The sequence below is a fragment of the Passer domesticus genome, chromosome 3 (assembly GCF_036417665.1).
Source record: "Passer domesticus isolate bPasDom1 chromosome 3, bPasDom1.hap1, whole genome shotgun sequence".
Lineage (NCBI taxonomy): Eukaryota > Metazoa > Chordata > Aves > Passeriformes > Passeridae > Passer > Passer domesticus.
Genome location: NC_087476.1, coordinates 7828879 through 7853259, shown reverse-complemented (window position 1 = coordinate 7853259; position 24381 = coordinate 7828879). Strand labels below are relative to the sequence as shown.

The window sequence follows — 24381 nt, the reverse complement described above, 5'->3', positions numbered from 1 at the left end:
GCTGTACAGCAGGAGCACTGCAGAGGCCAGCTCTGCTGAGCAAGAAAATGCTCTGCAATGGATGGGCAGCATCCTGAGAGCAGCCCAGAGTCACTGTAGCACACTGCTGCCCAGGACAACCACCAGACATCCCAACAGCAGCTCACTGGCCACAGCCGCTTAAGAAAAGGGACTGCTGTGAAATGAAAGTGTGAAATACAGAGGGATCCAAGTATTATTTTCAAATACCCAATCCACTGCATGACTTGTTGGATTTACATGAGGCAGTGGCACAGGTCCTGCCACACTGACCAGACGACCACCATGGGACAAGGAATTGCATTCAGGGCAGTGTTAAGTGTCAGGTGGAGGTGCCATCTAAGCCACAGGAAAAACTGTCCCAGGGTTCCAGGAAAAATTGTTAAGAGACAACAAAGGTTCCCTTAGCTGGCTGTGTGATGTAAGAAACCAAATTCAGAGTAGGCTGGGCAGGAATGATACTCTGCTGCCATGGAATGAGGATGTGCCACATCCCTTGTCAAGCTGTGATGCAGTCACACACCTGACAATCATTCCCTGGCAGCAAAGATGAAAAAGGCTTGCAGACCCCAAGTAGTGGCCAAAAGCTAATCCAGAGCAAGAAAACATGGCACAGAAGCTGCTGGATATTTAGCTAAAGCTAAGGATGGAGACCTCCAAATCAACTGGACATAGGCCTTCTATCTCTGGGCTCACTAAAACAGACAGTCCCTAAAATGGACAGAATTTCCAGAATACCAAATGTAGGCATAAGTAAATCCTATGCTCATGCACTGGACACAGCTTTCTCTCACTAAAATATATTATTATTTTAAAAGGCAGCCCATCTTTTAATCCCAAGCATCAAGCTTCTGGCATCAAGTTTCTTTCTTGTAATTCAGTGAGTCAGATTCTCTGCTCGAGTATCTGACACACTGAATTACAAGAAGGAGGAATTTTTAGTGAAATGCAGAAAACCTGATGTGCAGATTGCAAGCATACCTGTAAACATGTATACTTGACTTTGAATTCAAGAAAATTTGAAGCTATTGTATAATCTACATTTAGGTATAATCATTGTACCTGAAAGTGGATTTTTCTGGTTTTAACAAAATTAAAGCTTGGTATTCAATATTTTCTTGGATTTAAGGGGGTAAGAAAAAACTAAAGGAAATGTTAAAAGAAAACTCAGTTCATGCATCTTCAAAATCAATTATCTACAAACATTTAAAAGTACCCATAGTAACAAACTATCTAGTAAAACCATTTAAATCAACTTAAGCTTCCAAACTCAATCTGTCATCAGTAATGAGCAACAATAAATAGGAATGTAAAAAATATAACAAAAGAAAACATTCTGAACTTAAACCAATTCTTCAACAAGAATGACAATCTCTAAATTGGGTGCTACTAACAGGTTAGCAGTATGCAGAGACTTAAGCATCATAAATAATTTCAGCTGAGGAAGTCCAATAGAATCTAACTGCAGCTGCAAGCCAGCTCATTTTCCTCTCTACCCACCACCACGTGCTCCCAGGGCCCATCTCTGGCCAATTCCAACACTTGTTAAAACCTCCAGATATCCCACAGTCAGCAGAAAACACATAAATACATCATTTTTGGATGAGTTTTCTGGCTGAAATGGTTTAACAAAGGACCTGAGGTACTCAAGCAAGCAGCAAGATGGAGCAAAAATGCACAGCTGGGCTGGAGAACTGCAGCAGCCAGCACAAGGATCAGCTTGAGCTGCCTGGCTGCAGGCTGAAAGTGTGCCCTGGAACAGGAACAAGAGGAAAGTCATGGCTGTCACAGATTTGCTTCGTGACTGGGCTGTTTTCAAGTTAACCATACACAACCCCAAGTACTGTTTACAGAGCTGGGGGATGAGACTGATCCCAGATAAGAACAGTAGACTACATCAGAAAAAACAGATCTCAAACCCAAGGTTTGAACAAACCCCTTGTTCAACATTTAACTTCCAAGAAGTGACCATGGTAACTATTAAAGTATGTCTCAGAGAAGAGGTGGGCAGAAAAACACCAGAACCTATTGACTCATTGCCAGCCAAATAGTCACTCACAGTCCTTCTTATTCCCTGCTTCCTTGCTGCACCCACACTGCTCCCACTGCAGCAGCTTTCTGGCACTCACTGACCACTCCTTAGGGAGTTGATTTCACTCATTAATTTGGCAAAAAAAGCCAACTTAACAAAACAGCAAATTGTTCTCTACTTGCTAAGCTGACAGAATCAGCTTGGAGGATCAGGAGCGGACCAGGCCAGTTCAAGGACATGGAAGACTCAGGACTTTCTTCTAGAATAAGCACACAACCATTACATAGGCTCAAGTACCTCAGCTAAACACGTGATGAGCTGTGAGCTCCCCAAAGCTGCTGCACCACCAGCAAGCAAAGGACTTGGGATAGCTAACCATTGTTGAGGACAGGAGCACCAATTTCACATCCTGTTACGCTCACATTGTCTCACTTTTTTTTGTTCTGACCTTTAATTATGCCCATCATTTCTTGTATTTAAATTGCAAATTACTTGTGAGTTCTTTTTATGGATGGCCCTCACACCTATGGGACCTTGCTCTGTATAGGTCAGGTCATGAGATTCTACGACAACTTGGAATCAGCAAAAATAATGATGCAACATCCAAGCAAATAGTACTTGCATCCTAACAACGCTGAAGGAAATACGCACCAGACTTAAGGCTAGGCGGAAAAGCTGAAATACTTGCAAACTCAAACAACATTTGCAAAAAAACCCCAACCGCCATACCTTCACTTTTGTCACCCTGGCTGAATTCAGCGTGGGGGAACACTTTGTGCAGGACCTCGAGGAGCTTGGTGAAGGTGCGCTCCAGGAGCGGCCGGATGACGGGGGACAGCGCGTGGCCCGAGGCCGTCACGGCGCGCTGCGAGGCGGGCACGATGTTCTGCATGGCGTGGTAGAAATCCTGCGCGCTCAGAACCACCGAGGAAACGTCCAGCTGGAGCTTCTGACTGCTCATGTAGATCTGGGGGTAGCGGCGTCTCAGGGCAATCAAGGCAGCCTCAGTGCAAAGTGCTTTTATGTCAGCTCCACAGTACCCTAGTGCACACAGAAACACAAACACTTCCCATGAAACGGCACTGCTGTGCCACCCCTGGATCAAACATGCATCCAGCCAAAAACAAATCAGGAATATTTAACTGTCAAGGTCCACAAAGCAGCTGCCAAAAGGTGTCAGGTCATAATCTGATGACAGTGTTGTATATCAAGAAATTAGACATGTTTATAAGATATACTAAGAAACTAATTCCACATAGAAGGTAAAATTACCTCTATTTTCACTATATCATTTGGTATATAGTGTATTTCCAGTCCTGGGTTATAGGTCTGTTATCACTCTTTCTTTTCCCTTAATATTGTCTAACGTGTATGTGCAATTTTAACAGGCTAGTACCTCTGCTCCTTTTTTCCTTTAATACCTCCACATGAATATAATCTTTAATAGCAAAGTAATTTTGTTACATTGAACATCACCAACTTTAAACTTTTACAGTCTGAGAAAATGAGCAGTATAAAGAAAAATGTTTCATGAGTAGAATAGGGAAGAGATAGAATCTCTTGTTAAAAAAAGCATTACTCTGAATTCTTGGAAAAATGTTAACTTCTACTATGAAGAGAAATGTTTCAGACTTTTAAGAGTTTCATAACTTTACTAATATAACCAAAGGTAGAAATTAAAATGCATTAAAATTTTAATTTAGCCTATCTTCATAAGTATCTACAGGTGGCTACCTATAATTGCTTAATCATCATTAGTGAAAAACACAGATCTGATAATTATGAAATACAGAGAGACTTAATACCTCTGAGTCTTTTGCAGTACTAATGGTTTGGGGGTTTTCCCCAGAGCTAGAAATTAGATTTCAAGTTTTTCCATCTCTCTCAGCAAGACACATTAATATGCCTCTGTATTTTGAGGCACCATAGCTCCATCTTTCAAAAACTGTAGAACAGTATTCCAGGGAGAAAAGTAATTTGGAGAATTAGATTCACTATAGGAAAATGTGTTGCACTGAGGTACTGCCATATAAAAGTTCATGGGTTTGTAATGAAGTGTTTATAGAAAGTAATTAATCAATTCTTCAGTTAAAATAATTCTCATTCATCTGTTGTTTTATCAGACTTCCTCCTCCTCACAAAGTCTTACATTACTTGCATTTTTTCTATTCTATTTTTGTTTTAAAACCAAGGAAGGCAGCTTTAGATTGGATATTAGGAAGAAATTCTTTACTATAAGGCACTTGAACTGGCTGTCCAAAGACACTGTGGGTATCCCCATCCTTGGAAGTGTCCAAGGCCAGGCTGGATGCAGCTCTGAGTGACCTGGGATAGTGGAAGGTGTCACTGTCCATTGGGAATTGGAATGAGATGGGCTTTAAGGTCCCTCCCAACCCAAAACATTCTGTGATTCTATGATTGGTCTTTTGGCAGCACCAAGTTGCAGAACTGAGGCCTGCCTTGCTTCTCTCTCTTTAGACTTTGATGTTCTTTCATTGTTCCTGGCACATATTTTTACAAGAAATACAACAATAAGAAACAAAGCTAATTCCATACAGAGTGTTTAAAAATAAAAAAGGAAGCAATTAATATGGAAGACTGTAGACACTTTTCCATCCCCATCTTTCAGATATAATAATTTGGGGGATAATAATAAAAGATACACACTTTACAGCTTTAAAGGTGACTTAAATTGGATGAGAGTTCAAACTGCACCTTTCTTATATATACTTGAAAATAATTTAAAAAAAAGAAAAACAAAAATAAACCCAGATGGACAATCACCATAAATATTGGATAATTCCTGCAATTATTAAATCAAGCTTTACAATTTTATAAAAAGGTCAGTAGCTACTATTGTATAAATTTGGTGAGTCCACACCATGACTGTTACCTAAAACGTATGTAGCAATTCACATTCCCAAGTTACCTTTAAATAAATACACAATACATTTGAAATATGTTCAGGTATATCCACTATACTGATCAATAGACAACTAATTGTTTTCAGCACTGAAGTTATGTTATTTAGGGTTTTTTAAATTTCATTTAACATGAAATCCAAACTATAGTGGCATACTCCAACTACATGAAACTATTAGACAGTAGCTACAGGTGCATCAGAGAAACCAAAACAGGGTTCTAAATTTTGCATTGTTCTTTAGGTATCAGGTATCACGTTCCCATTTAAATTGGTCCACTTCTCATCCAAAAACCACACTAGATTAAGCAGAAAATGAGTGAGGGGAGCACTAAACCAAAGCTTAAATCAAATATGTGCTGAAGATGTGCAGCACCCTGAATGCCTGTCACCTTAGAACTAGTTTAGTATCTTTGTGGATAGATTCAGCAGCTCAGAAGCCAGATCCTTCCCAACTTTTCTATTAACAAATGCTGTAACATCACTTTCTAATAGTCATTTTAATCACCGCTTGTACATCTCCAAAGAATTGCAAAATTAGGAAATAATAGCCTGTAGCCTATTTTTAAAATTAAATTCTCAGGTGATCAGATACACAATTAGTCTCCATTTCTACCTCTCATTTCTCTGGAGCAATTACATTTGAAGACTAATAATTGGTGTCTCTTTTTGAGGGACTCTCCTGTGCATACTGTACATCCATTTCAGTGACAAGAAAACTGCAAAAATCCTGTACCTTGAGAAACATTGAAGAGCTTTTTATTGCTAAGAAGAAAATGCACACTGATTAAGCAGAAGAAAAACATAAGTCAAGTATTGTCAAAACAAAATAAAATGTATCATGCCAACAGTAAATAACATGATGCAGATTTTACCCAAATTGACACTGTAATATAAACTCAGGGTTCAGTGCATTTGCTTCCACTTTTGAAGCATCTCAGGAAAGATGTTCAATTTGTCAAGCAAAAGGTACTGGCACACCTCAACTTAGAACAAAATGAGGATTCCTGCCAAGTAGCCCATTTTCTTCTACCAGCACCATCAAACTCTGCTGAACATTTCTGAAGTACAACTTTCAAAGAGCAGGACAGCAAACAAGTGGATTCCTATGTAGGTTTACAAAGAATGCACTTCGATCACCAAAATTTTCCAGCCACCTCTATTATGCTGAAATTGTGCCCTCTTTAAAATTTTTTCTGCCTAAAACCCACCTTAAACCCCACAACAAAGTGCTACTGAATGGGGTGAAGAATTTAGGTGAACAATTTTGACTACTTCTTCCACTTTATGTTGTGCAACTCCCTACAAAACTCTCAAAATTACTGCAGGGGAAGAGAGTGAGCAAACAACTCAGCATGATGACAGAGATGAAAAGTAACTACAAGGTTTATTTTAAAGAATTGTGAAAAACAGGAATGCTAAAAAAACAGGAATGCTAATGCCAAAATCTCCCCCGCCATCATTATATGAGGATGGGAAAGAAAAATCTAAATGGCATCATTTTGCCACAAAACACTCCTGCAATAATAAGCAGAGAATACTTTTAACAAGCATCTTCAGCATAATAGTTTGTTTCTTTATAATTCTATTTAATAACATTATTTAAATAACCCTTACTACATTGAAAAAAGATTCATCTGCAAAATGCCAGATGGAGGAATTCACACTTTTTCGGTTGCTAGTATGTTTTGTTTCCTGCAAGACTGAGTTTGTAGGTAAGTCTCTCTAGCTACAGAAAGTTACCAATCCAAACAAGGGAATAAGCACGAGAGATAAGAAAGGATTTATAAAGTTAAGAGTATCTGGGACTCATCTCCAGTAAAGAGAAAAAAGATAGTAATTATGTGTGTTTACTGAAAGTACTAACAAGACATAAGTGTGTGGTCCTCTGAGCAATGCTGTGCTCTCCCCAAGCTGCTTCACTTCGTCTCATGCACACTGCAGTCATGAGGCCATTCAGGGAAGTGAGTCTTGAATTCTCACATACACAGAAATCCACTAAAAGTTGTAATCCATAACACCTGGGACAAAAATCAACCCTCAGGAAATAACCTATTTTTTGCAAGTCCTGGGGCTTTTCCCTTCAAATTTCCTTCTAATTACACCCCTGGATCGTAAGAAGTTCTGAGTCGCACATACACCTGCTTCCCCAAAGGCACTTGTTCTGGGAGTATTTCAGCAGTTTTCTTCATTAGGATCCAAAAGCTTGGAGTTAAAGTTTTGCCAAGTGTGCTGAACTGGAGAGAGGTATCAACCATGCTGTGCCAAAAGCCTGCCAAGTCTAGGCAGCTTTTACCTGGGGAAGAGGGGGTGTTGTTTTTTTGGGTTTTCTTTTTTAAAGAAAACCTGTGCACAAGAGAAATATCAGACTGGTATAAACTATATTTCAGACATACATGTGTGCCAATGAGTCCCATTGGTAATGGCCACAAAGAATCTGGAAAAGTCTGTTTAAATGTTTGTTTCAGATTTCACATACAGAAACGATGAGATACTCTCAAAGTGAAGAAGATACACCAGTCTTACTTCAGCTGTTTTGAAAAAACTTAGTAATACTTCAAAGATTTTCTTCTTGGATGTATGGAAACACTTAAATTCCAAGATAGAGACTGGAGACAGTCAAGTGTACAGTAGCTGGAGAGCAGGAAAGCCAAGGAAAACAGAAAAGGATGTTTCTTTTTGTTAGCTGACTTCCACAGAATTGACAGGCTTTATGGAGCACAAAGAATGTCTTCCAGGCAAATGTACAAAGGGCTTTCCCTATTGTCTGAAATTTTAAAATACTGTGTTCTCAATGAAAAAATATGGTGAATTTTTAAAGAAACATCTGTGGTTTTTTCCTACCTACTCCCCTCTGTCCCACTAAGCAGCACCACATAATTCAAGCAGAATTTAAATGAAACGGGTTTGCCGCGTGCTGTGTTATACCCAGCAAAGCTTAAACTGGAGTTTGCTGGATAGTTATGTTTTCTCCTCACCAGAAGATGTTGAGGTCTTTGTGCATCAAAAGCGGAGGGATGCTGCTTCGATGAGAGGTGCCCCTGCAGATGAAGAGGATAATTCGGATGTACTGCAGCTGACTGAATGGACTGATGTTCAATTTAAAGGTCTTAAGAGTCCCTGATGATGGATTCCAAAGCACAGATATTTGAGACTGCTCTTTGCCTGAGAACTTCAGTGCTCGTCCAAGCAGATGACTGACAGAGGATGTATCTTTGCATGACAAGTTGTTGAGAAGATATTGTGGTGTGTGCTTTAGGATCATTTCCTCTGTTAAATTCACTCTACAAATATTTGGGTTTATTTCTGATTAGATTTAAACTCATATTGAACAACCAACTTCCATGCAGTGCAGCAGGTCTTTGTGAGCTCCAAAAGTGTATTTAATGTATTCATGTTGCGGTGATTTTTTTCTCCCCTACCTATGTCTACACTCTGAGGTTGTTCTGTGCTAGCAATCTGGAAAAAAAATTCATCTTTAGAAAGGCTGGTTAGTTTGTTGGATTTATGTCAGAGGAGAGCATGCCAGTCAGTGAAGAACAAACAGAAAACAAAAACCCCAGACACAAGTACTGGGGTTTTTTTTCTCACTAAGTAGACAGAAAAAAACCCAAGTCTGCCTAACTCTTTTGTAATTTACCAATTTAATGGGAAGTCTACCTAAAGATTCCAATTCCAACTTCATTTTGTTTCTCTTTAAGGGTATGCGTCTTATATAAGGACAGTGATATCACAGAAAGGAAACATGGTTGTATTTTCAAATGACTACATTTTGTGTTTTAGTAAACATATTTAGTAAACAGAAACATATTTGTTACTACAAAAAGAGTGTTGTTCAAAGTACAGAAGTTTAGAAAGGCAGAGATAAGAAAATCTTGATACATTTAACATACCTTCGAAGTTCTACACAGAAGAGAAAGCCTCTACAGTAAAAGTACTAACAACATAACACTCACCAACACATTTTTCAGCCAGTTCTCCTAAGAAAGGATCTGACAATTTTGGGTTCCAATCCCTGGTATGAATTTGCAAAATGTGCTTTCGTGCCTGATTAAAAAAAAAAAAAAAAAAAGAAGGAGAAAATAAAACAGAAAAAAAGAAAATGAGATTAAAAAACTAGCAAGTCAAATCTGTATCATAGAAAAAAACATTCTTTATTATAGTTACTTTACCTGCTTTTGGCATGTAACTGAGGCACTTAAAATAGAACTTAGCACTCCAGAGTCTTTCAAGAACAAAGCTTTTCCCTTCTTTTTAGTTTCATATATAAGCAGTACTTTTTTCAAAAGTTACACATTTTAATTTCTGTTTCATCAACATTATTCTACATAAACTGATCAAAACTCATGTTCTATTAGGAATTATCATAGTTTTATGATTTAATTTTTAATTACTGCACCTATGAGTAACAGGTTCTACTGTCAAAGGCCTCACCAATTAATAGGTTGAGTTGAGTAGCACAGCATATACACATCAATCCCAAAACAATTCCAGGTAAAAGTTCTATAGAATCTAAATAAATCTGTCCATATACAAAACACATTTAATTTTAGGTATAAATTCATGAAGTATTATGGTTGAGTTTATGTAAGTTTAGAAAAAGGAACTGAAATGTTCCTGTTGTCAACGCTGTAATGCCTGGCTGTGCATCTACGTTTTTTACATGGTTAGAATTCTACAAAATTTAAAGTTATTTTGTCTTACCATAAGTTTCAAGCCCTCAAATAGTTAGGGTTCATTATACAAATCCATAGTGTGGAGATAAGCAATTCAGTTTATTGTGAATAATTTACTTCTGTTTAGTTTTAACTATATCCTGAAGATCTGAAGCTCAATACAACTTTATGTATACAATCTGTTTGTACTAAAAATGTCTTCCTAAATGAAACATTCTTACAAGCAAGATCGAATATTTTTATTTCATAAGCTTGGCTGTCAGGCATACAAATGTTTAGTATAATAAAGATGTTTATTAATAAATCTTCGTTCCAGGTTTTACCTTCTTGTCAGGCAAGTTGAAAAGAAATTCCCTGTCAAAGCGACCAGGTCTCCTGAGTGCAGGATCTATAGAATCCAGTCTGTTTGTAGCACCAATTACAACTATTTCACCTCTATTATCCAGTCCATCCATGAGGGCAAGAAGAGTAGACACTATAGAGCTACAAGAGAGTTTTCAGAATAAGAAAGTGTAAGAAACACTGCAAGAATTTCTGCATTTACAAATGCAACATTAATACATTCAAAAGAACAAAGCTAAACTACAAACAGGTGCATAACAGTTTCAAGTTTTCTAAGTACCACTGGCCTCGTGTTCTGCCAGCCCCAAATTTCTCTCAGCAGAGTGGAAGGACATGGACACATAAATACCACCACCTATGGAATGACAGGTACAAGTGTGTTGCCATACAGAGCACAGCAAAACTGAGATCAAAAGCAGCTACGAAAATTTTCACCCAACAGCAAACTGTTGTAAGAAATGCTCTAAAGAATGACAAGATAGCAACACAAGATATGTTTGTACATCACACCATTTAGAATAAAAATCACAGGTGAGCTCAGTTCATTGTACATCATGCTAGAATACCATTTTTTCAACTGGTTGTTCTATTGGGCTGGTAACAGACAATCTGTTTACAGCACAAAACAGCAAATCAAGGAAAGGTTGTGGAAATTTGTAGTTAATAATGTGGCTGAAGGGTAATTGTCACTGCAATTCAATTCCCAGCAAATTACAGTTTGCCTGAAGGACTGAAAAGATGACTTTCAACACCAAAAAACCAATCTGTCCTTTCTAGTGTAAGTGGGCTTCAGAACAAGTAAAAACCTTTCCTGTGAAATGAGAAAAAATTACATTTAAGAGTTTACCAAGATAATGTACCCTACACCAAGATGATGGTAACATAGAAGAAATATTACCTGTGAATCTGATCTTGTCTGCTAGAACGAACTGGAGCCAAACCATCTATTTCATCAAAAAAGATTATAGAGGGTCTCATCAAGTATGCCTGGATGCAATAAACAAAACAAAAATTGAATTCACAGTTAATTCCTAATTTATCCATCAACATTGAACACTTGTTTCACAAGAAAGCATTAGCATGCTAAACTAACACATTTATTGAGACACCTTTGTTACAAAGTGTAAAGTCTGAAATGAAAACTGAATTTCCAACTCCAGCAGTGTTTCAAAGCAAAGCAGAGTGCAGTCTACTTCAAGTAAGCAAGATGGCACCACTGTACCAGTTTTACTGTGTGCTGGACAGGTTAAAGACAAAAACACCTTACACTCCCTTACAGAAAACATGATCTTATCTGCTCATAATCTGTTTGTTTAGACATCTCTATCTGACAACTACTCTTCTTTGAGCATTTTACTGCTTTGTGTGACTCTCTGCTCTCTTCAATCTCTTCTAAGCCAAAAAGGAACACTAAAATAGACACACAACCAAGCCAATCATGCACTCTCCTCTGTAGCATTTATCTTGAACATGTCAGTCAAACTCAAACTCACTGACTTTTTTTTTCCCCAAGTTTTACCCAAACTACTTTGCTTCATTAATAAACAAATCAAGAGACTTCTTCCTCTGAGTTTCCAGAGAAAGAAAAACTACTGTCAGCATTCCCCTGCTCTTTTAATCTAAATATGGCATTTGGTAAAATCCTACTTAACTTACAAAAATGTACAGTTATTTAGTTTGAATTGCAACTACCTTTGGCTACCTAAACCACAAAACACAACATACAGAGAAATTATATTGAGAAAAATGTATTTTCTTCTAACCTGATCAAAAAGGAGTCGAAGCTGACGTTCAGATTCACCAACCCACTTACTGAGACAGTCTGCTCCTTTCCTCATAAAGAAAGCCACCTTTTTGTCTCCTTGACTGCATTCATTAGCTAGAGCTCTAGCTACCAAGGTTTTACCTGTTCCAGGAGGACCATAGAATAAACAGCCCCTGAAGATAAATGGATCAACACAGTCACAAACTTATTTTACGTCTCCTGAAAAACTCCAAGTCAAATTTTATAATGAAGACAGGGAGCCTGGAGAAGAATGACTTAAGATCTCATATTTTTATTTTGTAGTAGTATTGTATTATTAACATGTTATAGTATCAACATGGCTTCATAAAATCTAAGTCTGTTTTATGCTTTCAATTCAGTAAAACTTTGATTTGTAAAGAATATTAATCAAAGGCATATTAAGTTTCCAAAGGATTCTTCTACACCACCTCTTCAAGTATTAGATTTTAAGTAATAACTTAATCAATGTGTACTACTTTGGGATGAAGTAATTAAGTGACAAAAATACCCCCAATTTTTCCATTGACTTAGACACCATGTACCCATTTAAATCACATACCAAGATGCCTCATTATTAAATGTTATAATCCCAGTATAATATTATTGACAGAAACATCAGCATTTTGCTTGATCTAGTAAAATATTTAATAACATAATGGGAAAAAAGGCATTATGTTATTAAATATTTTACAATAAAAGACATGAAAATTCTTTCTTTAACCAAATCACAAAGTTTACCTTCCTCCCACAAGTAAAATACACTAGGTTCTATTCATTCTTCATCCTGCTTATTACATATTCTGATAGACAAGTGGGGTAGCAAACACATAAATCTATTTGAACTGTAAAACACTTCAGGGAAAGAAGCAACCTCCTCTGTGTTTTCAATTTTTCAGAACTTAATAAAAAAAATGCAACAGTGAGAGTAAATATACCTACCTTGGTGGCTGAATTTTGAATTTTTCAAATATTTCTGGATAGAGAAGAGGAAACACTACCATTTCCTTAAGTGCAAGGATATGATGGCTCAATCCCCCTATACTATCAAAACACACCTTAGGAAAAAAGAAACCACATTAAGTTTATACTGTAACAGCTTTCCACAAAAGCACCTTTACTTATAAAACATTTGAAAACAAATTAGAAAAAACATTGCACTGATCAACAGGATTGCCCTGAATTTTGAAAGTGTGAAAAAACCAGTTGAGAAAGTCAACTCTTGGTTACCCACATGAGGCTTATCTGGTTTGCAAGTTAACTGTGCCAGGGCTGCCTGGGCATCTGCAGAGATCCAGCCTAAGTCCCAGAGCAAATGCTTTGTAGCCCAAAGTAGTAGCTACACAAAAGCTTTGGTAACAATAAAACAAAATTTAAATAAAAATCAGTGAGCTTGTTTATGAAATTTACTTCGGCATCAATAAGAGGCTGTGGAGAATTCTGCTTGTGCATAATTCAGGGAAGGAAGATAAAAAGCTCTAACAAAACCTACCGATTTATCGACAATCATTGGGTCAACATCAGCCAAACTCGCCCCAACTTTCACACGTTCTCTGAGGATTCCACTAGCTAAGTCTTCTGCTCTGAAGTTTAAAGGCAAGCACCTGTTCAATAATAAACAAACACCAAATAAATACTGTTCTGCTTTCATTGCTTGCAGGTGAAGAAACAAGAGATTAAACACCTTTTACTACATAAAGAAATAACCCTCCCAATTGGTAAACAAAACTAATCTTCTTTTCTGTGGTAGCTATGGTCATATATCTGGAAGTTCCTTAACATTTATGCACGCATACATAGATTTCAATCTGAAGAACTAGGCTGGATAGGTTATTTTGATGGAACACAGAAGAAACAGTATTCCCTTCTCTACACAGATTCTACATCAGGCCAACACATAGTTAAAGGGAGGAAAAAAGGCACTAGTAAAACATAGGTTAGACTCAGAACTACACTTCTGGTCACTGTACGTTGCTTGAATTCCTTGTGATGGAAAGGGAACAACATGGCAGACAGGAGGAGATGGAAAAAAAGATGAGGGAACTTTTTTCCTGGAGAATTTTCCTACCTAGTATGAGTGAATAAATTTACTTAAAGATCTTCCACTTTTAGATTACTGCTAACTACATGTAAGGTCAAAAAAATGTGCACTGGGTGTTTAGAATGCATGAACTGTTACACAAGAGGATGAGGGAAGAGCTGGGAGTACAACTGAATTAGTTAGGACCAAGTTACACCAATGATATTTTAACCAAGAGGAGCTGATTTTTATAACCCAACTGAATCAAACAGCTACTCTTGTATTTCCATCTCTTTACCACTATTATTAATTATCTACTCATAAGACTCCAAAACCTGTATTAATATATAACCAGCACTCCTCCTAAACCACCTCTGCAGGTAACTACCAGCAGAATCAAAAGTCTGCAGAACTCATAAAGCATTATAGACTAGTTCTGCTTGTTTCCTCATAAATAATAAAATCAAACCATTCTAAAGACCAAGGATGTTTTGGTACCTATTTCTTGCTCTGGCTATGCTTTTAGATTTTCTTCTTTCAAAACGTTCTTCATCTGAAGAGGTTGTATCGCTGCTGTGAATGGCATGCTTCTTTCTCCTATTGAAGTGGCAAAACAAACAGAAAACTCAGTCTTTTTTGCAGCAGAATGGCATGTTTTGGTACTTCTATAAAAATGAAACTGAAATGGCAAGTACAGTATTGTTCAGGTTTGAGATGCATACAAATTCTAGCTTCATCAAGTATCAAAATAATGTGAGAGGGAAACAACAGCTCTTACTGCCACAGTAATTATCTGAATTCAACATTACTACAACAGCAGAGCCCCATAACATGTGTGGTCCAGTCCATGCTACCTCAGCAACGTGATTTGAATATTCAGTCAATAAACTGCAATTGTACTTAAGAAAATGTCCAACTACTTTAGCCTCCTCTAACATAACAGACATACCAAAGTCTCCTTACTCAGTTTGATGCTTCCTTTACATATTCTTTGAAAAAAATCCATACTTCACAAAGTATATAATCTCTTTTTACAAGGTTATTAATTCTGAATAGCAGAACAGGCTCGCAAAACACCTGTACTTCTGATCTGAATCCAAGTAAAATTACTATCCAAAGTCTGAATGAACCATTTCTTATTTTAGTATCACAGTATTTCACAAAAAGGAGTATTTCAGAAATATTAGAGAATGTACATTAAATCTTCTGCACAAAAAGGAGTTGAGTTTGATATCGGTTGAAATATTCAGCACATTTTGCAAGAAGTTGGTTACTAGTAAAAAGTCTTGGATTTTAAGCGAATATAGCTTAAATATATAAAAAATATAGCAAGCTGCATTATTCGTAGGAACATGATAATGCACTGAATTTTTGCCAGTGGATAACACAGTCTATCAATTTTACTCAGTGACCAAAAATGAGATACATTTCAAAATATATCACAGAGGACATCAAGCAATTGGGAAGATTTCTTATTACAAGATGGGATAAAATGAGGGCCAAGTAATGAGCAGGCTAAAACCAAAGGGATAATAACTTTCACACTCTTCATGTATGAATAGTAAGTATAAGTACAAATCCAGAGAGTACCCAAAAAAATGCCATACGCTCTACAAGGAGAAAAAACAAACCACCAACTCTTATCTATTACAAAGAAACTTTAGAATCCTAAGATTCAGCTATTACTTTATTTACTTCATGTATTTTAACTATGCCATTAAATTGAGCAATAAGACAAGAGTTTCAGCTATGACTAGTACTCATTTACTTGGATTCTGTTCATGGACAGATTTGTCTTTTTGAAGCTTTGAGTAAGTTTATTTTTTAAAAAATGTTTAAAGCTGTAATCTCATCTGTTTTGTTACATAGAGCCTACTGACAGTTTCCAAGACAACTTGATACATTCCAGACTTCTTTGACACAAAACATAAGAGTCAAAAATTATGCTTGCTAAATATTTTATTAAATTGTTGAAAATTCTTGCATGAAATTTGAACAAAAAGAAAACAAAAAACATTAACCTGCTTTGCTCAGTTTTATAGAACAGAAAGGGAATATTTGTTAAACTAATGCACTGGATTTAAATATTAAATACATGGCCTTATAGAGAAAGCTATAGTGTGCCACAAAGAATTCTTTCCAGTACTTGCAGAACACCTGTTTCCATTCTGTGTAGCACAAAGCTTGTAGTAGGTTTAGACAGTGCCATGACACTCCTGTCTGGATGCCGATCAGGGTCTGAATCCAGGACACAATTCAAGACCCCCTCACATGCGTGAATGAACTGTGCAGCTCACTCAAGAATGGTTTGAAAACCAAAAGCTACCAAAATGTACTAAAGGAAAGCAAACAATTACCCACCAAAAGACTGACATTTACCTGATATGGCTTCTTCTTGCAGGAGATCTGTGAATATCGAACAGCGTATTTTCTCTCTTTTTTTGATGAGCTGGCACTGTAACATCAATTACAAATAATTGATATTTGTAGAATAACAAACTAATCTTAATGCAGCACAGAAGTGCTGGATTATCAATCTTCATCAATATGGTTATCTCTATCACTGGTTTCTCTAAAAGCTTAATTTAAAGAAAGAATTGGGCAGGGGGCTTTGTCACTATCACTGTACTTGGCTTGATGCAGGCATGGGAATTCCATCCTCACCTCCCCAAATTACTAGAGCTGCGTCTGTCATGGCACAGAATGTAACTCAACCAGGGCACTAGTATTTTGAGTTTATTTGCAGGACATTCAAGTCCATACAGAAACCTCTTCATAGCTGATAATATGGGATGTCTTGAAATTTCTCTGAACAAATAATCCACAGCAGTTCTCTGTCAAAGAAATCATACTCTATGATCCTCTGACTTGCAGAAATTGTTCAAAGCTGCATCAGGGAAACTCAAACTTGACAGGAAGAAGCATTTCTTTATTGAGAGGGTGATCCTACATTGCAAAAGGCTTCCAAAGAAGTGGCTGATGCCCCAAACCTGTCACAAGAGTCATTTGGGCAATGACCCGAATAACATGCCTTTTGTCAGCCTACAGTGGCCAGGCAGTTGGACTATATGACCACCAAAATACCTGAGATTTCTCATTTGTGATAACTGCTGCTATGCCATTTATGCACAGTTATGAATTAGGCTTACCACTCAAGAAGAGAAGCAGGCATAACAATAACTGTTTTTCCTATGTAACCACCTAATTTATTAGATTGCTTTCTGCCAAATACTTCTTGGCCTAAACCCCGTCCACACCCTGAGCCCAGCACAGGGTGGTATTTGCAGAGCCCAGAGAGGCAGCAATGCCACCACCACTGACAGACTGACAGGCTGTGTCTCAGCAGTCCCAGCCACATGGTGAACCACAACAGGTCAGGGTGGAAATCACCCAGTGCTGCATCCCTGTTACTCTGTCAGGGGTGAGAAACAGCCACCCAACTCTTCCCTCCCCACATCCACGGTATTCCTGCAGGTCAAGCACTGTTGGGTTCCTCACCTATGGGAGGGGCCTGGTATCTCTCAACAGTTTTTCTCTGTCTGAGATTATACGGCCGATCATTTTCTTCCCCCTCAGCTTCTTCTACTTCTATATCTCCATCTTCTTCCTGAGACTCTGTTGGGGGGTAAAAATATTTTCAGAACACTTCCACTTCATGTCAGAGGTACTTTCACCCTAAAAAACTAACTTTTAATAGTCACTGAGAATTACTGACCATTCATTAATTAACACTAATTGTCAAATCAGTGGAAATTTAAAGGTCATGATAAATCTACAGCACATTGTCAAACTTCCTTCTAGTTTTTTACACAAGATTCTGGAAAGGCAAAAGAAAAAAAAATGCATTCAAAACAGCTTTAGTTGTAAAATACTTCAAATATCACTTCTATCCACTCTATTTTTCCTTCAATAACTATCCTTCAAATTAAGGATAATTCCTTTCATCTCTTTTCCCATAGGAGCCTCAATAAATCAAATATTTGACACAGCATGAAAATAAGTACAACTTTATGATTCACAGTATCATTTTTACACAAAGGAAAGAACACAGAAATACACTTTATATACTCTGTGCATAAAGGCACAACATAGGCCCATCTGTTAACAGGATCAGAATTTCCATCCATGGATCTCAGAACTAGGACTGCATTCTTATTCATTAGGACAAACCACACCTTCCACAGCAGTTTTAATTAAAAATTAAGATGCAGTATGCTGAAACCTGTATGGATGCCAGAAGTTTAAATGGGATTTTTCAAGGAGCCCAAGCATGATGCTGATCAGGCAATCAAAGTTAGGCACAATCCCTTCTTTCCTGGTAATTTTTGAACACATTGACCAGTTTCATTCCAATTTTTGAAGGAAAGTAGAATTTCAAATACCGCTGTGCACCTACAAGCCTTCTAAAATGTCAGTGGACAGAAAGGAGACTTTAATTAATACCTTACCCAAAGGAAGGATGCAGGCCTAACTATTATAAATTCTTTCTGGTAATTGCCACTAAGCACATGAGAAACATCAAGTCAGTTAGAACACACATAGTTGTAGACTACATTCATCACATTTTGATTTCCACCAGAGGATTGTTACAGGGAATGGAAGAAAAGCTCCAATTACTTAGTATTAAGAAAAACAGAAGGAAGGAAATTTACTGTACAAACATTTAGAAATGAGGCTTTGTTCTGCTTTCTGAAATGCAATATACTGCTATCTTATGGGAAGGAGAACTTCGTTTCTTAAGTATCTTGGACAAGCCCCCACTATTTTTTACAATCCATACCTTCTTCTTCCCCTTCTGTGGACACTTCATGGTGGTTCTGAATCCCATAGCTATTTCTCCTCAGTGACTTCCTCCTTCTTTTTACTCGAGAATACATATCCATATTTTCCTGGAATAAAGTTCACATGCACTTCCATCAATACTGTTCCATGTCCCTCAGTATTAGTCCCAGTGCAGTAAATAATGCTCCACACAATCTCTAGTCCTCAAGTGCTTTTCCAGCAGAGCTCTCCACAGGTAGACCACAAAAGCAGTCTCATTTAATAGATGATAAAGTAAATCTCTCAGACAGTACCTAGTCCACCTAATACAGAGTAACATCAGTATCAAGTTTTCACGAAAAAAAGCAGATTACAATCCCTGGTCCTACTGCTTCCAGGTTACCAGAGTATGCTTCAAACCAAAGAACCACCACAGCACAGCAGGAGAGCATGGCAGTGAATTTATCAATAAAGGAAACAATGTAGAGCATATCCACTGATTTAGTTCTGAATTTTAGTTTATAATGTTTTTTTTTTAAGTTATCCACTGAACAAAATCATAAACCTTTAGACAGAGCTACAGACAAATGTATAGTGTTTGCAAAAACAAACATGCTCTGCCTTGATATGACTTTTATCCAAGATCTCAGAAACTGTGCACTTACGAATTCTGTATCTGTCCACATCCGTAGCCGTTCTACCTCCCCAGATCGCCTGTTCCTCCTGATGTTAATGTTATCCATTTCCTGTAGGACAGCTTCAGCAGTACTAAAATATATGCAACAGTTAACACACAAAAGAAATCAGTCTTAAAACAATGCCATGCAGAACTTTGGACATAGCATTCAACACCTTAAGTTGTCTATCAATTAACTACAAATCTAACCATAATAAACTTGAAAGAATATAAACTAAGAAGTATGCAAAAGAAGAAATGTGGATGTTATCTAAGTTTGGCTTCAAATTAGATAGTAGTATTTTAACAACGTTTTAAAAATAATTTGGCTCAGTATAAACTGTAGCGTATAAATATGCAACTGCTGACACATTAGATTAGGTGTCAGGTAAGCTTAAATTTGCAAAATAAGAAAGTAAAGCTTTTTACCTATATAATTATAATAATGGGAATGCAATGAGTGTATCCACTCCACAAGCTTTACAATTTCTTACCCTGACCTCAAAAAGACACTAGAACATACAGGATTTTCTTTTTGTTAAATCAGTAACATCTAGAATCTCATCATTCAGTATTTGACCTCACGACCATTTCTCATCTATTATTTAGTCAGCATTTTCATTATCTAGAGTATTTGTAAACAGCTGTCAAAACAGCAGTGGTATGTAAGTGATAACCCTGGCCAAGAATCTTCACTGCTAAAGAAGAGAGCAACACAGTATTGGCCAGGCCAAGTCAATTACTTGGCCACCTGTCCTGAAGACCACGTTACTGCTCTCCATGGTGATTAGAGTAGCTTTCAACTGGAATTCTACGCTATTTGTATAATATTTGTAAGAAGACAGAAACCTTAATTTCCTTTTTTTTCAAGCTGTTTAAATCTAAAGTGTAAAAGACTGTCTAAAAAGAAGACAGTGGAAGTTCTGGCGATGTAAGTCAGTAAGGCCATGCTTTCATTATGAGAGCTCCTCTCCATTTTAAACAGTTCTTCCAAAATATCTGTGATGAGTGACAGAACCATTTCAAGTAAAATCATGCTGCAGTTTGCTACCAAAGAAAATAGGGTTGGAAGGGACCTGGAAAAGTCAACGTGCTCTGCCAGGCAAGAGCACACTACAGAATGCCTAAATCATTCCTGACAGACTTTTGTCAAACCTGTTCTTAAAATCCTCCAATGATTATGGGACACACTTTTACCAGTATAAACTCATATACAGATTTCAGTACCATGATCTTACTAAATTACAACCTTCATGGTAGACTTTTCCCTACTGTTGATGAGGAGAGGGAGATTCAACTGCAACTAGAAAAGCAAATGTAACTCAATATAAGTTTACACACTGATACCAAGTAGTTACTGAGTAAGTCGAAAAAGAAAATTAAATTAATAAAAGATACAACAGAATACATTTAAAATAAAGATCATACTTGACAATTAAATGTTTATGTTTAAATCATATTCCAGCTCTGGAGAAAGCAGTCTCTCAGAGATGTGGCTGCTAAAACCTGTTTTACAGGTGGAAAGATCAGGACACATTAAGTGACCTGCCCAGGGCTACAGAGAAATAATATTTCAAAAAAAGCATTTCTGGCTCCCATTCCTATGCTCAGACCAGACCGTGCCTCCCTGACCTACTTTGTCTGCACAGTAAATGTCAAGAAGTGACACCCACCCTATGTGAATTATTAACAAATGGTAAAAAACAAAAACAAAAGAAAGCTACAAACTTTTGATATTTTATGATCAAAATCATACAAGCAAAATCTAGAATGCTTCCAAGCACTGCTGCTAATCACCAATTTACATGACATTTAAGGTATCACTACATAAACAGGTTACCAAGGAACAAACTAGGGTGTGGATTTACAGCACGTCAGGCACTCTGCAGTAACTGCCAACATTCAGCTTTGTCCAGGTGTAAGGACAGAGTAACTTACTCCTCAATGAAAGCCTGGGAAGCTGCTCTGCATTTAAGCATGGACACCATGGCAGTCACAGCACAGACCCAGCTGTAACTCAAACCACAGTCTAGCTTGCCCCAATGCATCCCCACAGCAAAACACAGACATGGCACTGGAACACAGGGGTTTCTAATTTTAAAAAATCATTAAGGTGCTTTGTGAATACAACTGTAGGATCCCCACATACCTGTTTACTAGCTGATCAAACAATAAACTCTGATTCAAAGTTTCAAATCTGTTTTTCCTGGACCGACAACTTTTTCTGACTTCTATATCTCCGTTTATGCAAGCATGGTCCCCATCTCCCTTTTTTTCCCCTCGAAGGGGGTGGCTTTTGAGAGCTAAGAGAAATTTGTATTACTACTTCAAAATGCAGGAAACAACATTTTCACAAACAAGATTAATAAGAGAATACTTAGCAAGGACAATAAATCAAAAGTTATTAAGCACAGTATGAACTAAAGAACTGTATTGAATTCCTATCAAAATTATTTTAAAAGTTACTTCTGGATATTCAAGCTTGTTTCCTTAGATGATAATCTTATTTTATAATAACAATTTGGCATTAAATTAAGCATTCAATATTTTTAAGTTAACATCAATACTGAAATGCACACTTGGCCCACAGTTTCAATTCTTAGTCTTTCAAATATAATATAAAAAGACCAGATACAACATACTGACTTCACAAGCAAATTTATACCAGCTACTCTGTACAGTGCCAGAGATCCCACTGCTAATTGTTCCTTAGGCACCACAATAAATAATAAAATACCAAATACGCCTAATGAAATAACACTTACATAGAGTCAACACAAAATTAAACAATACAGAACTGATGAAAAAGAGACACAAAAGACAAAGTGGTTTTAGCTGAGATAAGCAATGAAATGGCAAGTCTGTAAGGTACAAGCTTTTAAAAAGACTGTTCAAGGTAGCAGGAGCTGCAGACAAGGCAGGTCTCTCTAAAGCAATAGAGTTAAGTAATGTTAAGAACCACAAAAGGCCAAATTTCAGATGAGCAAAGAGACTAAGTAAATTAAAGAGACCAACTGAGAGAAGGCCAAAATTAGCTCATAACAGTAATTTGGGAATTAAGGAAAACATCGAGATCATGGCCAAGAGGTCTGAATTGAGAAGAGAAATGGATTTTCATCTAAAAATGTTCCCCATATCCACAGAGAGTATCCAAGATGGTGACAGGAGAAAACTGAGCAGCAACTTTTCTGGTCAAAACGGTCAAAAGAATCAGTAAAGTTATCAAAAACATATGCCACTGAAAATCACTGACATAAAACTGTTTAATGCAAAAGCTGATACAAAAAGTTTTGTTATAATTCACTTACATAAGCTACGTCCATTTGGTAGTGTAGCACCAGGCTGAGAAGTTAACCTATGAGACAATTATACATACAAATAATATTAACATTCCTTAGCCAAGCAAAAGGCACACAGTGAAAATAGAACATTGACTGTAAAATGCTCTGTGATGCTCTGATTTCAAAACCTTTCTAAGACATAGCCTTGGAAGCGTCTGCTTCATGCCCAACACCTTAGTAAGGACAAAACTGCTCCATACCAATTGTATGAATTCTCCCAACTGTCAAAGCATCTCTTTGATTAATCTTCCTAATCTTTCCTCATTAACTCTCCCTCAAATTTCAGAACAGAACTTTGGTATAGCTCTCCAAAGGCAACTATCATTCCAACACCTTGGATAAACCAGTAGAAGTAACAGAACTTTTGGGAATAGTCTTAGTGACTGAAGATCACTGTTAAGCACAGTGCTTTGGATTTTGGCAGAACCAACATCAGATGCAAAGATATGTCGCAGTGGGTTCTAAATGAGCAACAATATGATTTGCAGTACCCTGGCCAAATTTCACTTGACACAATGATCTAAATTCTCCCAGCTGCATTAAATATTTATTTTTGTATATTGACATTTCTAGGAGCTCCAGTACAAGTCTACTCTCACAAACAAAACAAACAGAAGGTGCACGAGTTTCAATATACATTCCCAATTACCATGACACATTAATATGCTAGATTTAATTAATTCTGTTTTAAAATAGAAACATAATAAGAAGAGGTCTATCTTGAGATTTACAAAGCTTTTAAGCAAACTTCATTCTAGCAGTCAACAGTCCAGTAGTGACTTACAGCCACTCTTACATACAAATCATTTCAAGAATGATTTTGACATGTACATAAATACGAAATACATATCTACAAAATAATCAGCATTAACTGAAAGTTCATGGATCAGGAACATACTGTGTACACTGTCTCAGAGTTACTTGTAACCATGTGAGGAACCTTATGAATACAAGGATGTTTTGTAAAAGACTATGAAATAATTTATAAAATAAAATTAATTACTTCCGCTTCAAGTTACAAAAATCTGGCAAGACTGAGGCTATATTCAGTAAAATTTACTTACTAGGCTAAACAACAATAGAAATAAACTTGACTGTTACCCATTCCCTAAAGATGGTAACACTGATTCCCTAATTAAAATATCATGTCTTCTTATAGCTTGAGTACATAAAAATACCAATTACATTGCTAAATTTGGAAGCATCAAGAATCTAAAATTCAGACTGCATCTCAAATAAAATTACTTTATATTTTTTGTACAAATATGCACAGAAAGGAAACAGAGATAAGACAATTGATGCAATCCACATTCCTGGCGTCTTAAAATGAAGAAAATTGTGTAAAAATAACATGTTTCAGAAGTACATTCCTGAGCTGCAGCTGACTGCAGAAAAAGCATAAGTGGGATAACAACACAGAAAAAAAATTGGTGCAAGTTCCTTCTTCTCTGGGCACCAATTACCTGGACTGTCCAGTTGAGATGCTCCATTCGTCTCGCTGCCCAGTACCGCGCGATTTTGACTTGTCTTTGCCCACAGGATCAGCATGTTTTGAGGTACGTTTGGCAGGAGGAGATATGTGGCTATCACTCAAACTAGCATCACTACCTTCATCTTTCTGAAAAGAAAAAAAAGCATCAGATCATACTTACTTGGCTCATTTGCAGATACTCTTACAGAAAAAGGGTAAACTTCAGCTCAGTAAGAGGAAAGTCTCTGTCAAACTCTTAGTGACCAATCTGTGTACAATATTATAAGTGTTTATTCTGAAAACACTACCAGAAGCTATGAAAATATTTAACTGCAAATATT

The 24381-nt window shown here is 37.0% G+C and overlaps 1 protein-coding gene across 3 annotated transcripts in view; it reads right to left on the bottom strand.

The window, feature by feature from the left end:
• The window catches only part of ATAD2B (ATPase family AAA domain containing 2B), a 74363-nt gene that overhangs the window by 34737 nt on the left and 15245 nt on the right, over window positions 1-24381 (bottom strand). For all 3 annotated transcript variants that reach the window (XM_064411786.1, XM_064411788.1, XM_064411787.1), the window contains exons 2-16: window positions 24033-24187; window positions 22537-22583; window positions 21378-21531; window positions 19218-19320; window positions 18572-18680; window positions 17290-17406; window positions 16171-16246; window positions 14290-14388; window positions 13264-13375; window positions 12714-12829; window positions 11752-11926; window positions 10887-10975; window positions 9970-10129; window positions 8927-9017; window positions 2780-3091 (exon numbers count right to left, since the gene is read on the bottom strand). In XM_064411786.1, coding sequence (XP_064267856.1) covers window positions 2780-3091; window positions 8927-9017; window positions 9970-10129; window positions 10887-10975; window positions 11752-11926; window positions 12714-12829; window positions 13264-13375; window positions 14290-14388; window positions 16171-16246; window positions 17290-17406; window positions 18572-18680; window positions 19218-19320; window positions 21378-21531; window positions 22537-22583; window positions 24033-24187 — 1915 coding nt within the window. The remainder of the gene's footprint in view (window positions 1-2779; window positions 3092-8926; window positions 9018-9969; window positions 10130-10886; window positions 10976-11751; window positions 11927-12713; window positions 12830-13263; window positions 13376-14289; window positions 14389-16170; window positions 16247-17289; window positions 17407-18571; window positions 18681-19217; window positions 19321-21377; window positions 21532-22536; window positions 22584-24032; window positions 24188-24381) is intronic.